At 40.7% G+C, this 14,630-nt stretch overlaps 1 protein-coding gene across 50 annotated transcripts in view; it reads right to left on the bottom strand.

The window, feature by feature from the left end:
• PHF21A (PHD finger protein 21A) overlaps positions 1 to 14,630 on the bottom strand; it is a 193,845-nt gene that overhangs the window by 27,706 nt on the left and 151,509 nt on the right. For 32 of the 50 annotated variants that reach the window (XM_060399544.1, XM_060399568.1, XM_042233416.1 and 29 more), the window contains 3 exons: positions 12,142 to 12,393; positions 10,012 to 10,101; positions 5,758 to 6,051 (listed from right to left, as the gene is read on the bottom strand). In XM_060399544.1, the coding sequence (XP_060255527.1) occupies positions 5,758 to 6,051; positions 10,012 to 10,101; positions 12,142 to 12,393 (636 nt within the window). The remainder of the gene's footprint in view (positions 1 to 5,757; positions 6,052 to 10,011; positions 10,102 to 12,141; positions 12,394 to 14,630) is intronic. The other 18 variants (XM_060399554.1, XM_060399543.1, XM_060399557.1 and 15 more) reach the window with 4 other exon arrangements.

Genomic DNA, 14,630 nt, shown 5'->3' on the forward strand with positions numbered 1-14,630 from the left:
CCATCCTATATGTAGGATGGATAAACAACAAGTTCTTACGGTACAGCACAGAGAACTACATTCAATATCCTACGACGAACCATAATGGAAAAGAATATAAAGATGAATGGCCACTGAATCACTACACTGTAAATCAACTATACTTGAACTTAGAAAATTTTTAAAATTGTACGCCAAAAACAGATAATATAGATGAAATGGATAAATTCTTATGAAGATACAAATTACCAAAATGGACTCAAACAGATAATCTCGACAGAATATACAACTAAAGAGATTGAAACAGTAATCAAAATACTCTCAACAAAGTAAGTTCAGGACAGACAGTTTCTCTGGTGAATTCTACCAAACATTTAGAGAACTAACACCAATCTTCCTCAAACTTTCCCCCAAAATGGTTATCTATTATGAATATAGATGCAGAAATCCTCAATAAAACACTAGCACACCAAGTCCAGCAGTATATTAAAAGGATGATACACAATGATAAAGTAGAACTTATCTTAGGAATGGAAGTTATTTTTAAAAATCATTGTACTATACAATGTTAATAAACAAAGGCAAAGAAAAACAATATGATCATCTCAGTTAATGCAGAAAAAGCATCTGTGAAAACTCTATACCCATTCATGATATAAACACTCAGAAAACCAGGAAGAGATGGGAATTTTCTCAGCTTTATAAAGGACACTTATGTGAAACCACAGCTAGCACCATACTCACTGGTGAAATACTGAAAGCTTTCCCTCTGAGATGAGGAACAAGAGAAGTATGCCCACCTTCACCACTGCTATTGAATAATGTAGTGGAAACTCTAGCCAGAGCAATAAGGCAAGGAAAAGAAATGCAAGGCATCCAAACTGGAGAGGAAGATGTAAAACTCTATTTGCAGAAGACCTGATCTTACATACATAAAGTCCTGAAGATCCACAAAGCAACTACTGTAGTTAATAAATGAATTCAACAAAATTGCAAGATCCAAAATCATCGCAAAAATCAGCTGTATTTCTAACACACTGTAACTCATAATAGCAGCGAACAATCCTAAAAGGTAAGAAAGGAAACAACTCAATTTACAATATCATCCAAAAGAATAAAATATCTAGGAATAAATTTAACCTAGGAGGTAAAAGACTTGTATATGAAAACTAGACAATACTGCTAAGAAATAAAGAAAACCTAAATAAATGGAAAGACACCCATGTTCAAGTATAGGAAGACTGAATATTGTTATTAAGATAGCAATACTATACAATCTATAGATTTAACCCAATTCCTATCAAAAGTCCAACAGACCCTCCCTCTTTTTTTTTTTTTTTTTTTGCAGAAAGATTGGAAAAGATAAATTCTCAAATTCATGTACAAGGACTCCTGAAGAGCCAGAACAATACTGAAAACGAAAAATGTTGGACTCATCCTTCCCAATTTCAAAACTACAGCAATTAAGACAGTGTGGTTGATAACAGCAAAAGGACAGACATATAAGCCAACAGAAGAGGACTGATAGTCCAGAAATAAACCCATACATCCATGGCCAACAGATTTCCAATAATGATGTGATGATCATTCAAATAGGGAGAGAACAGTTTCTTCAAAAAATAGTGCTGGGAAAACTGGGTATCCACATGGACCCTTGTTTCACATTATATATGGAAAATTTAAGTCAAAATGGATTACTGACCTACGTATAAGAGCTGCTGCTGCTGCTGCTAAGTCGCTTCAGTCGTGTCCAACTCTTTGCGACCCCATGGACTGCAGCCTACCAGGGTCCTCCATCCATGGGGTTTTCCAGACAAGAGTACTGGAGTGGGTTGCCATTGCCTTCTCCGACATATAAGAGCTAAAACCATGTAACTCTTAGAAGAAAAATTAGGGTTAAATCTTTGTGACCTTAGATGTGACAATGGTTTCTTACCTATGACACCAAAAAGCACAAGGAACAAAAGTATATCTCAAAATCTCTCCAACTATCTGGATTTCTGGTTTTTATTTCTGGCTGCATTAAGTCTTCGTTGCTGCACAGGCTTCCCTCTGGCTGTGGCGAGCAGAGGCTCCTTTCTAATTGCAGTGTGCAGGCTTCTCACTGCAGTGGCTTTTCCTGTGCAGAGAACAGGCTCTAGAGCGCACCAACTTCTCCTGTGGCTCCCAGGCTCTACAGCGCAGGCCCCACAGTCGTGGCACATGGGCCTAGATGCTCGGCAGCGTGTGGGATCTTCCTAGATCAGGGAGCAAACCCATGTCTCCTGCACTGGCAGGCAGATTCTTTACCACTGAGCCACCAGAAAAGCCCTCTGGCTTTTCTTAGAGAAGTTTTCCATATGATAAAAATTGGCTACCGTCAAAAAGTAGCTGCCTCCTTGAGACGGAGTATATTACTCTGCAGTTTACCGCAGTCTTTTCTATTTTCTATTCTTGACACCAAGGCCAAAATGTCAATTTTGTCACACTGGTCCTACTAAGATAAATTAAGAATACAACTGGGATACCTCTTGTATTCATGTTCCCATTGAAAGTGGGGAGAAAAATCCATTTGTTTACTCCCAATCTGTGTTATTTATTTTTATTTCCTACTTGAACCTGTACGAATTTGCAAATCTTGTTCTTTTTTGGTTTTAAAAGATAGAAACCAAGAACTCTGAAAAATACTAGAACTAAATTAGCCACATATACCTCTTAATTACAAATTCACCTTCTGAGGCCATGATGCATGAATAATCAAAGTCAGACACCTGCAAAGGTTTTAAATGTCCAAACCGTTACACCAATCAAGGTTAAAATTCTGATTGAGAGCAAAGCAAAATCCATCTTTTGGTCACTTGGCTCTGTTTTCCCCACTGGAGGGCAAAGAGTCACTACCTCAAATTTCCTTAAAGGGAAGACTGGGATTTGAAGATAATGTATAGGATAATATTCTCAACTTGGAAGTACTTTTTTTTTTTTTTAAAGAGGATACTGTGTAGGTTTCTTTATAAAATAATAAATGGAAGTAGGGGAATGGGTAGCAATCTGACAAATTTTCCCATAGAACCTGGGATTTTTTTCAGCAGTCTAGCCTTGGGAAATACACAGAAGGCTTTGTTGCAGAGGATGGGATGGGATGGCATGGATAAAAAATGAACATTAATTCCTGGGAACTAACTGTGCCAGGCACAGTCTAACAGACTTTAAGTGCTTTATGACTTTCTAGCATCCACAGGCGTTTAGCCCCACTTCACAGAATGCTGGAGAGGACACAGACACGAAAGGAAGCAGAGTGGGGGCTCCAACTGGCCTTACCTACTTTTCTGCCTTAAATATGTTTCTGCCTCAAAGCTCTTCAAACTTTACCACTCAGTCTCTCACAGCCACAGAGTAATATGCTTCCAATAAGGGGTAAGACAGGGGCTCTTTCATCTGGGGTGGATAAGAAGTTGCAGATGCCTAATGGGGGCGGGGGGAGGAGAAGTGAGACAACTGCTGTTACAGCTGATGTCACCTCTTTCCTTTCCTACCCTACAGGGAAGCCTTTGCAACTACCCGACCTGCCCTGCTTCCTCCTATGAAGGCAGAGTTACAGCACCTCCCCAAATGCTCTAGAGACTGAGTTTTGCGATGGCACAGGCTTTAACTTACCAACTCTCATGTCCGTACACGTAACGTAACAGCTGGCATGGAATCAACACATTTTTATTAAGTGATTGCTATCATCCTAAACAAAAGAGCAGAAAGCAGAAAGGAACCTATCTAGCCTGGTCACATACAGAATGTTAGGATACAGGTTTGGGTATCTCTCTGAGTAGGCTGTAAGTGGTACTTCCGTGGCTACATATTGCCTATCTACGAGATCTCTTAAACAGCTCTAAATGAGATACTGGAAATGAAATATGAAGAGAAAGGGGGAGACTAGAAAGATCTGAAGATAATCCTGAGGATGGAGTCTAAAGAGAATCCTCGCTGACCGAGCTTGATAACCTCTAAGACTGCTATGCCAAGTGGTCTGCTAAACTAGAACAGCAATGACGGCCTTTGTTTATTAGATCAACAAGAAGGGAGCCCATGGAACTCACTGCTGGAAAAGTTTTTTTAATTTATGGAATTATAATTAACATGAAGAGCTCTATCAATATGTATGGCTGAGGAAAAGATATTCAAGATATTCAAGATCTAATACGGAAAAAACAAGTTACAAAGTAATATATAATCTGATTTTGCCTTTTGCTTTAAAAAGAAAATATGGAGGAATATGATGCGAAACTGCTAGTAACAACTTAGAAGGAAAAAATTATGGGAGAAGTTTACTCTCTTCACAGATCATAAGAAAATGCACTTTCTACCATACGTATCTCTGTAAATGTCTGGATTTTCTTTTACAATGAATATGTATCATCGTTGTAATCAGAAAAAAATAAGAAATGCAAACATGAAATGAAATGGAAAAGATTTTTGTCTCCTAAAAATATCTTGACCAAATAAGAGGTCAAAGAGAAATAACATTCTAAAATAATGTTTTGAAACCACATTCTTCTTAACTCTAAGGCTCCTCAGAGGTCTGAGAGCCAGCACAGGATATGACGGCAGATGGTCTACAAACATGACTCCACTCAAACTCCTAAGCTTGGGCATCTTACTTTCCTTATTTCATACTGAAGTTCGCTGATAATAAATTTGAAAACTTCTGATCTAAAATGCATGTTAAATCATTTATCTCTAAATGTTCCTCAAAGCATTTCCTAGGGTTTGAGTAGGCCCCCCAGGAATAGATACACGTTTTCACTTGTATTTCCTAATATAAGATTGTGGTACCCAGATTCTTAGTGCCAGATTAGCAGCACTTGTGAGCTGCCTGGGGAGAAAGCCGGTATTCCATGCATAAGGCTCCTCTGTTCAAGGCAGCCAAGGCAGCAGGAAGCCTTCTCATTTCCCACCATCTGGCCAGCCTCTCTGAATCATGGTCAGCCACCCAGAAGCAGAAGATTCAGGATCACCAGAGACTATTTTCAGATGAATGAGAACTCAAGCCTGAGCAATTAGAAATAGGTCAATGACTTTTTAAAGCAACCTTCTTAAAAGAGCTTTTCTTTGCAAAATTCTCTCTTGTCATTGGTTTTTCTTTAAATGGAGTATGGTGACTGCCTATAAATCCTTCTTCTTGGTTTCAGAAGTCTTTCTGTCATAGAACCCTTATGTATTCTTGGAGGTTTAGTTCTACAGACTTGCATTTCTAACAGAAAATCTGATTTTAGAAATATAAATGAAAGGCTTCACTATTTGAGCTAAAATGTCTGTAACCTCTAGAGTTAAAAGAACACATTTTAGAAATCTTAATTTTCCATTGGTTCCTCATTGTCTGTAAGAGACAGGGAAAATCTTTGTAATGAAATTCTTTTCCTTGCTTTGTTTATTCTTCCTGACTTTTATAGTGATATCCTCATCTGGATTCTCACTGGGCTGAAAGAAACACGGCATTTTCTGTTTACTCCTTATCTGTGCTTCCTGACTGAGGGCAGCAGAACTCATCTGTGAATTTCTGCTTCTGAACCAGCAGGGGGAGCTCACTCACACAAGAATAGAATCCACCCACAAGGAGATGGTGGGTAAAGCAACCCCAACTTTCTTCAGTAAGAATGGCCCTTTTGTACTGTGGATAAATTATCTCCTGATAAGCAACTAACAATGGTGCTGAGATAAAGAGCCTTTGAGAAGATCAAGACCCCTTACAGGCTGCCCAGCCTCAATGGCAAAGCTACTGCCCAAAGCAGGTGCATACTGTGCCTGTACCTGTTTTTCAAGGCTTGGCTTGCTAAGCTGTACAGTCTGAGGTCCAGCGAGTCTGGTCCCTGGAGTAGCTATCACAATGCTGGTGAGCTGGGCCATGGGGAACGTTTTGGCTATGGTTGCAGTCTGCCCATTGACGACACGGACGGGGTGGATAGAATTCTGGGAGGTAGGGAGGGTCGTGGGGGTGAACTTGGTCAACATGACGGGCCTCTGGATAAGCTGAGGAGCTGCAAGCATGGGAGGAGGTGCTGGGGCAATAGGAATGTTATTCTGGGCCACAGGCTTGGGTCGAACCTATGGAGAAAGAAAGAACAATTATCGTATTACTTAAACTTCTCAAGTCCTATAACCTTTAGACACTGCCAGACCTTCTACACTATATATGTGAAACGGTATTCAGTACAAATATTTATTGATAGCCACTTTAGAATTATCAATTCTATAGATCTCAGGATATGTAATATTACAGAGATGCATCAGCTCTTAAGAAGATCCAGATGCTATCCTAGAACGTAGATTTTCTGATTCCAAACCATAGCTCCCTCTCCTATACCATGCTACCTCTTCAGGCTAAGGTCAGATGCCTAATTCAGAGACTGGTCCCACCCAGAACTTGTGCCTAGCGATGGCAATCACACTGCCAGCGCCCTGAACTCGCATCCTAACCTTCTTCACGCCCACAGCTTCATCTCTGGTCCTCTAACTCCCCGTTCTCAGCCAGTCCTTCTCTAGGTCTCCCTTGGGGCTTCCTCTGCCTCTGCTCAATCCAAAATATAACTATTTATCAGGGTTTTGTCCTGGAACCCCTTTACTTCCCAATGTCCTCACTCCTGGGAATTCTCACGCATCCTATGGCTATAATTACTATCTACATACTGAAGACTTCCACACTTGGATCTTAGGACCAGGCATTTCCTGAACTTCAGAATCATTTGTTCATCTCTCTGTTATACATCTCTACTTGGAAATTTCACAAGAAGTTCAAAATCAACATGTCTAAAACTTTTCAACTTCTTCCAATCCTTTTTTCTTATAATCATTACCTCAGTAAATGTCCCTTTCTTACTAGGAAAAAAAAAAAAAAAAACCACTTCAGAATCATTCCTAATGCTTCCACTCTGCCTCTGCTTCCTAAATCCCTTCTCAAACATGTCCACTTTCCTATCCTCACTGCCACTACTCTAGCTGTGTCATTTTACTGAAACAGTGGCAGAAAACTGTGATTAAAAACATGGGATTATCCTTGCCTGGTTCTACCACTTACTAGTTAGCTGTGTAACCTAAGTAACATACCTGATCTCTCTAAGCCAGTATTTTTTAAACTTTCTAAATTGTGACCTGGAGGCAAAATCCTTTCTCCTTATACATAAGAATTTGACCTTCAGTTAACTCTAGCTGTATACCCTTGGAAGCCTGATAACAGAAGAATGCCAACTATGTTAGCTGGAACACTGCTTATGGTAAAAATGACCTCTTGTTGCTAAATCTAATCTACTATTTCCATTACTTGCAAAAAGCAAAGATAGAAATTTGCTATAAACACTTTTGAAAAAAAAGATCAGACACCATGCTTTGGGTTTCCTAAAATGGGGTGACTCTTGTAACTGGGCATGTCCACTGCGGGGACCTTGAAAGCCACACCTATGAATTGTTGCTGTTCAAGATACACTGGGCTCTTGAAAGGCATAAGGCTTCTGTGCCAGGCTCTCCCACTGTCCTGATGAAGACCTCATCTGCCTGTACCTGAGCAGTCCCTGGACAGCCAGAGACTGTTGTACGGACGCCTGTAGGGACTCCTACTGAAGAAAAATGTCTGATGCTATCTTGCTGGCAAGCGCTAGTTTCGGTCCTATATCATTTCAAGTGGACTGGTGCAGAGAGTGGCCTTTAATAGTCTTGTGAGTCTGAATACTTAGCTGCATTTAAGACAACCCTATAGCGTGTGCTGCAGATACATAACAGGAAATATGTTTTTCACTGTAAACATGGACATTTATCTATACCTAGACATTTACCTATACATCTATGTTTAAAAAAACCTCATGAAACAATACTTAGGTGCAACATACTCTTAACATTTCCTTTCTGTTTTCTTCATTTACTTAAAAACTCTGGTTACAGTCCACCAAATTGATTTCACAGTCTACTAAAAGGTCATGACCCACCCTTTGAAAAACAGACTAAACCTTAGATTCTTATCTAAAAAAAAAAAAAAACCACCACCTACTTTCACAGAGTTGTTGTGAGAATTAAAACAGATAACCCATGTAAAATGCCTACTACAATAAGTGGCATACAGTAAGATTCTCTAAATATTAGCTATTGTCATTGTTGACACTGTCCTAATGGTTTTTCCTGCCCCAGTCTAGACAATCACCAATCTATTCTCTACACAGTGTTAAGGGGGAATTTTCTAAAACAAAAATATAATCATGCCAAGCACTTGTTTGAGAATAATTTAATGGATCCTCACTGTTCCTGGGTAAGGCCCAATTCCTATACAGCATCCAAGGTTCCAAAGGCACTGGCCCATGGGCTTCTCCATCCCCACCTCTTACTCTAGCCTGAGTCAGCTGTGTGGGCCACACGCTCAGCCACATCAAATTTCCTTTGGTTCCTTAAGCCTACGAGTCTCTCGCCACTGTGAACTTGCATACATGTTCCTCTTTCTGCCCTTTTATTACTCCTCTATAACTATGTCAAATTAACATCATTAGGACTTTAGGTCTAAGATTGAATGTCAACTCTTCAAGAAAACTTCCTGGAATACTCCAAGGATGAGCTGGGTGTCCTTCTCATGTGTTCTCAGACTATATGGTACTTCCAACAATTGTACAGTAGCTAAGTTGTATCCAATTCTTTGCAACCCCATGGACTGCAGCACACCAGGCTTCCCATCTCCTGAAGCTTGCTCAGACTCATGTCCACTGAGTCAGTGATGCCATCCAACCATCTCATCTTCTGTCACCCTCTTCTCCTCCTGCCCTCAATATTTCCCAGCATCAGGGTCTTTTCCAGTAAGCTGGCTCTTCGTATCAGGTGACCAAAGTATGGGAGCTTCAGCTGTAGCATCAGTCCTTTCAATGAATATTCAGGGTTGATTTCCTTTAGGATTGGCTAACTTGATCTCCTTGCTGTCCAAGGGTCTCTCAGAAGTCTTCTCCAGCACCACAGTTTGAAAGCATCAGTGGACACAGTGACGGCCGTACATGTGTCGGAAGCTGCATGAGGCTGAGAACTATCTTGAAACCCTCATATCCATAGTTCTTAGGGCCCTTTTGATACCTATAGCATTAAGGATTTACCTGATAAATTACTGATTTATCTCATGTGAGCACTGCCCATCCCCCTCCCCAAGGCAATTCAGAAATCACTAATGGCTACTGACCACACACTTCCTTCCCCTTCTCTCTTTGTCTGAAAGCTGAGGCCTCAGATAAGAATACCCAGTCTTTCTACCACACAAGGCAACTCCCCGTCAAAACCCACACTGGGACAACCCTGGTAGTCTGTCATGAGAATGGTGAGCTCAGCCCAGTTGCTGAAAGAGTGCTCTCATGAGAATATGGGCAGAGCTGCTTGGGTCTGGGGTCCCTAGTAGCTCCCTAGTCTAAGTCTTGATTAGCGAGACTTTGGGTTTCAGTGTAATGCTCAGTGCCATCTCTTCCCAGGGAACAGAATGCTTTCTCCTAGTTGGGTTGCTACGGTCGCCTCCCTACTCTCCTCAGCATATGGGGTTCAGCAGCGGGGGAGAGAAGTGACAACTGCATTCCTTCCCCACTGACAGGCAGTTCTGGCTAAGTTCTTCCAGTAAGTCAATGTCATAAGGTTGAAAATGGTGCTATCTTATTTTAAACTTAGACTTAGGACAATTTCCCTTTCCATACATCCCTCTGCTACAGTCTTCTGTCATTGCTAAAAAAAAAAAAAAACGCCCTGATGACAACATAAGCTTCTTCTGAGGGACTTCCCTGGTGGTCCAGTGGTTAAGACTCCGAACTTCCACTGCAGTGGGCATGGGTTCGAATCCTGGTCAGGGAACTAAGATCCCACATGCCGTGCAGCCAAAAAGAGAGAGAGAGAGAGAAAAAAAAAAGGCTTCTTCATGGTATAGGGATCTGCAGCTAGAATCTCTTGCTAAGTGGGATCTGAATACAGTTGAATTGACAAGTACATTATAGGCTGCTTCGAAAGGGTCCACAAGGATTCTTGTCTCACCTAACCCATCACTGGGCTTGTCACTGATTTACTCACCTGCGGAAGAAAGTTTGGACGTGGAGTGAGTCTAGGAGGGGGGATAAACTGTGGTACTTTGATGGGCTGAGGAGGTGTTGCCTGAACCTGCTAAAAAACATGAGAAAGACAAATCAGAGAAGAAAATAATTATTTAATATAAAATAAAAGCTAGGCATCCTTTTCTTTTTTAAAGAGTATAATTGCTTTACAATGTGTGTTAGTTTCTGCTATACAACAAATTGAATCAGCTATAGATACACACATCCCCTCCCGAGTACCCCTCCCACCCCGCAAGGTCATCACCGAGCACCAAGCTGAGCCCCCTGTGCTGTGCGCAGCCTCCCACTGGCTCTCTGTCCTATACACGGTCGTGTATGCATGTCACTGCTACTCTTCCGAGTCGCCCCACCCTCCCCTTCCCACAGCCACATGTCCAGTCTCTGCATCTGTGTCTCATCCCTACCCTGTAAACACATTCACTTGTACTATTTCTCTAGATTCCAAATATATGTGTTAATATGTGATACTTTTCTCTTTCTGACTTACTTGGCCCATCCACGTCACTACAGATGACTCAATTTTGGTTCTTTTTATGGCTGAGTAACATTCTACTGCATACATGTACCACAACTTTATCCATTCAGATGTCGGTGGACATTTAGGCTGCTTCCGCCATCCTGGCTATTGTAAATAGTGCTAAAGCTCAGTATCCTTAAAGGATTTTCAGCGTCACTATTCTCTCGACCAGACAATATTTTCTACAAGCTTTCATTGGAGAATTAACCATCTGAATTAACATCACCTTAAGAAACTTTCTTACTCTCCTGCTTGCATGCTCTGCCCCATAAAGTGAACCAATCACATTTGTTCCCTTATACCTCTAATGTAGAACATAACAGACTCAGCAATCTTAGACGATTTCCTCTGACATTCAAGAACTCTTGCACTTATGTATTTTAAAAGTCAAAACTGATTCCAAAGTAAAATCAAATTTGCAGCCTGGACAGATGGGCTTTTTCCTAATATAAGAGTTTTACCTAACAGTGAATGGCTTTCTTCCTACAGAGAATTCTCTAACTCTCAGCATCTGGCTGAGTTATTTGGCTGCTTCCCTAAAGATTCCTGGGTAAGAAGCAGAGCTTCCCTTTAAGGCCCTCTAGCTTTACTCACCACTGGTCATTATTCGAAAGCCACCAATAGCCCTTAGTGTCCACTTTAAGAACAGACCTTTAAACTGCAATCTGGATATATTCTGAAAACACTGGTTTTTAGACGGTTTTTAGACTGGTTTTTAGACAATTTTTGTTCAAGAACTTCTTCCTTCCAGAGGTCGTTTTTTTCTGATGGACCTTGGAACGGACACTGTTATTTGTGTGTCTTAAACATTTTTAAAGTGCCCCAACTAACTCCAGCACTTCCTGGGTGCAATTTCAAGGAAGAGTGAACTAAAAAAATGGAGCAGGGCCTCTCCCCTGAATCAGCAGTGTAGCACCAGTGCACCCAAGTTTCACAGGGAGGACTGGACAGGACAGAGGGAGAGATACGTGAAGCCACGTAAATGCCTCTGTGAAGGGCATTTTGCCCCTTTAAGTCAAGTCATATTTTGGCCATCCTTGGTGTCAGGACACCTCTGCAGTTATTTAGATAGTATGTGTGTGTTAGTTGCTCAGTCATGTCTGACTCTTCACAACCCTACTAACTGTAGGCTGCCAGGCTCCTCAGTTCATGGGATTTTCCAGGCAAGAATACTAGAGTGGGTTTCCATTTCCTTCTCCACGGGATCTGCCCAACCCAGGGATTGAACCTGGGCTTCCCGCACTGCAGACTCTTTACTGTCTGAGCCACCAGGGAAGCCTCAAATACTAGAGTGGGTTGCCAGGCCCTCCTCAGGGCATCTTCCCAACCCAGGGACTGAACCCAGGTCTTCTGCATTGCAAGTATATTCTTTACTGTCTGAGCCACCAGGGAAGCCCCTATAGATAGTAGGAATGCCATTTTCCCTCGTCAGCCCCAAAGGGTGAGTTTGGTATGGCAGAAGACTGATGGAGACTGAAAAATCCAGCAGGAGCGTAACATGGATATAACTCAACAAATGCATATCCTGAACCCTCTCATGTGGGCACACATGAGTAGCAGCTGCTGGCTTACCAGAGTGACTGTGTTTTTTGCCACAATTTGGACAGCCTCTGCCCCAGGCCCAGTGACCTTACTAGACGTCTGGAGGTTGACTGGTGTGTTCTGCACATCAGTGCTGAGCACAGCCTTCTGACTGTTGATGGCGGTCACCATAGCAATGGTAGGTCTCTGGCCCACAACAGAGGCAGGCATGGTCGCAGTTGCTGCTTTCAAGACGAGAGGTAGTGTCTTTGTGGTAATCATAGAAGCTGTAGTTACAGTCTTCTAGGAGACATGGAGAACAGATATTAGGACACTGAAGTGTCATCCCACTAAACAAAATGCTAACCTCCAGAAGAAAACAAAGCAATGGTTCTCATCATCAGTCAAGCTTTTTGGTGTAACATTTATTTTCTGTACACAGAGCACAGTTCTTACTACAGGGCAAGATAATGTCAAGTTTGCCAGAGTTCTCAAATTTAGCTTCAAGTCTGTTTATAGTAAAAACTGCAAGATAATATGGCTGCAGGATTTTTAACAAGGAAATGAGTGGGTTTACAGATACAGAATATGAGTATAACTATTTCTTCTGTTTTTTTTTTAATTTTTGCTTGCTCTCAATTTAAACTTTGTAAAAGTTGCAAATCAGTGAGGTACACACCATCTCTTTAACTGTTACAACCTCATCAATATGAAGAAACTTATCATATAATTCTGGTTATCTGCCTTCTGTGACACAAAGGCTGGGATAAAAGGACAGTCAGTGTGTTTTAATTCTTTTGAGTGTCACCTTGAAGAGGAGGAAAGGAAACTCACATGAGAATTAGTACAATTTGTTGCCTCAAAGGCAGTAAATCCCCAATTCTAGATAATGAAAACTATTAACCAACTAGTTTAGTAAATACCAGCTCTTGATACCAAAGGGATATGAGTTACTACCAATCTTCTCTCTGGAGGACTGCTGCAGAAGTGATTAAAGACCCAGAAAAAGGCGATGGGGTGGAAACAAACACCTGAGTTTCAGAAAATCTGATAGATCAGAGTCTGAACTAAGATGAGAGGACTTCACTGATGCTCCACAAGCACTACTGCAGCTTTGGAGCTGTATTTTTCTAGATTTTTCTATTAGCATAATTAAAGGAGCAAGCTACAAAAGAAGAAAATATAAACAATCTCATGTCATGGGACATACATCTATCAAATGCTACTAGTCACTCAATATAGAGATGTTTCAGAAACATGAAAATATATTTGGTCTAACTTGTTGGTTCTCATTTTAATATTATCATATTTCATCTTTTTCTTCTTACTCTGTACTTGCCCTGTTCCATTTTGTAGCTAATAGCCACATGTAGCTATTCAAATTTAATTAAAACAAAATAAAAATATCAGTTCTTCAGTCACACTAGCCACTCTGAAAGTATTTATAGATACATGTGACTAGTGGCTACCAAACTGGCCAGTGGCGTTTTCAATACCACAGAAAGTTCTATTGGACAAGCACTGCCCTCAACCAGGGTGAAGGACCCCACTCTCCCTGAAATAGATTTGAACAAATTCCTTTGTGAATTTCTATTTCAGTGTTTATGCAAGTCCTTGTGTAGTAAGTCATTTGGTTCTAAGTAATTTTTCTGCCTTAAACACTCGCATGACAACACACTTGCATGTATTATCTAACTTTTTAACTCTTTTTTTTAACCAAAAAAAAGGTAATAAGCTGACCTCATCTATCCCATATTGAGAATAATTAGCGATCCTTATTGATGCCTACAATTAAAATCACCCAAATGTCTCCTCTTCCCTTAGTCAATGATACAAGATGGCTTATTTTCCTTGCCACTGTCCTCTCCGGTATGAAACGGGAGTAAAAGGGGAAACACTGATAATTATTATTTATCTTGGGAGGTAGCAGGCCATCCACTGCCTATCAGTGATGAAAACCAAATAAAAGCGAAATGCTATTTATCATCAGAAATGTTACAGTGGTATAGCAGCAAGGACTGACTTTATATTACCAGCTATCTTAATATCTGTTTTTAACCCAGTGTGATATTAGTCCTATCTTTCAATTTAAAATGTTTAAATACACAGAACTTTTGAAGTGGTGGGCAAGTCACACCAGATGGCATTCAATCCTGGTACCACCACAAGTTGTGGAAGGAAAGCTATAATCAGCAGAACTCACTGACATGGATTTTAAAAACGTTTGTGCATGCTGTACTCCTTTAAAAGAGGGTCAGTATACTTCTGTTTGAAATATGCTTAGTTCAGGTTAAGTCCTTATCAATTTTCTGAATAATTATTCTTAAAAAGTGAGTAAAACCTCAAACTAACCTGAATTACATACTTACCATTAACTGCAACACTAAAAAGCACTGAATTCCAACAAGTGTGTTCACACGTTAGCATTTTTATTCTACTTTAGAAATATTTAGTTGTAGCTAGTTTCACTCCATGTCTTCTAGCAGCTACATAACTCTCTTTGAATATAAAGGCACAAGACCTAGTACTGTATGTTCTGA

The sequence above is a fragment of the Ovis aries genome, chromosome 15, assembly GCF_016772045.2.
Source record: "Ovis aries strain OAR_USU_Benz2616 breed Rambouillet chromosome 15, ARS-UI_Ramb_v3.0, whole genome shotgun sequence".
In the NCBI taxonomy this organism is placed as follows: Eukaryota; Metazoa; Chordata; class Mammalia; order Artiodactyla; family Bovidae; genus Ovis; species Ovis aries.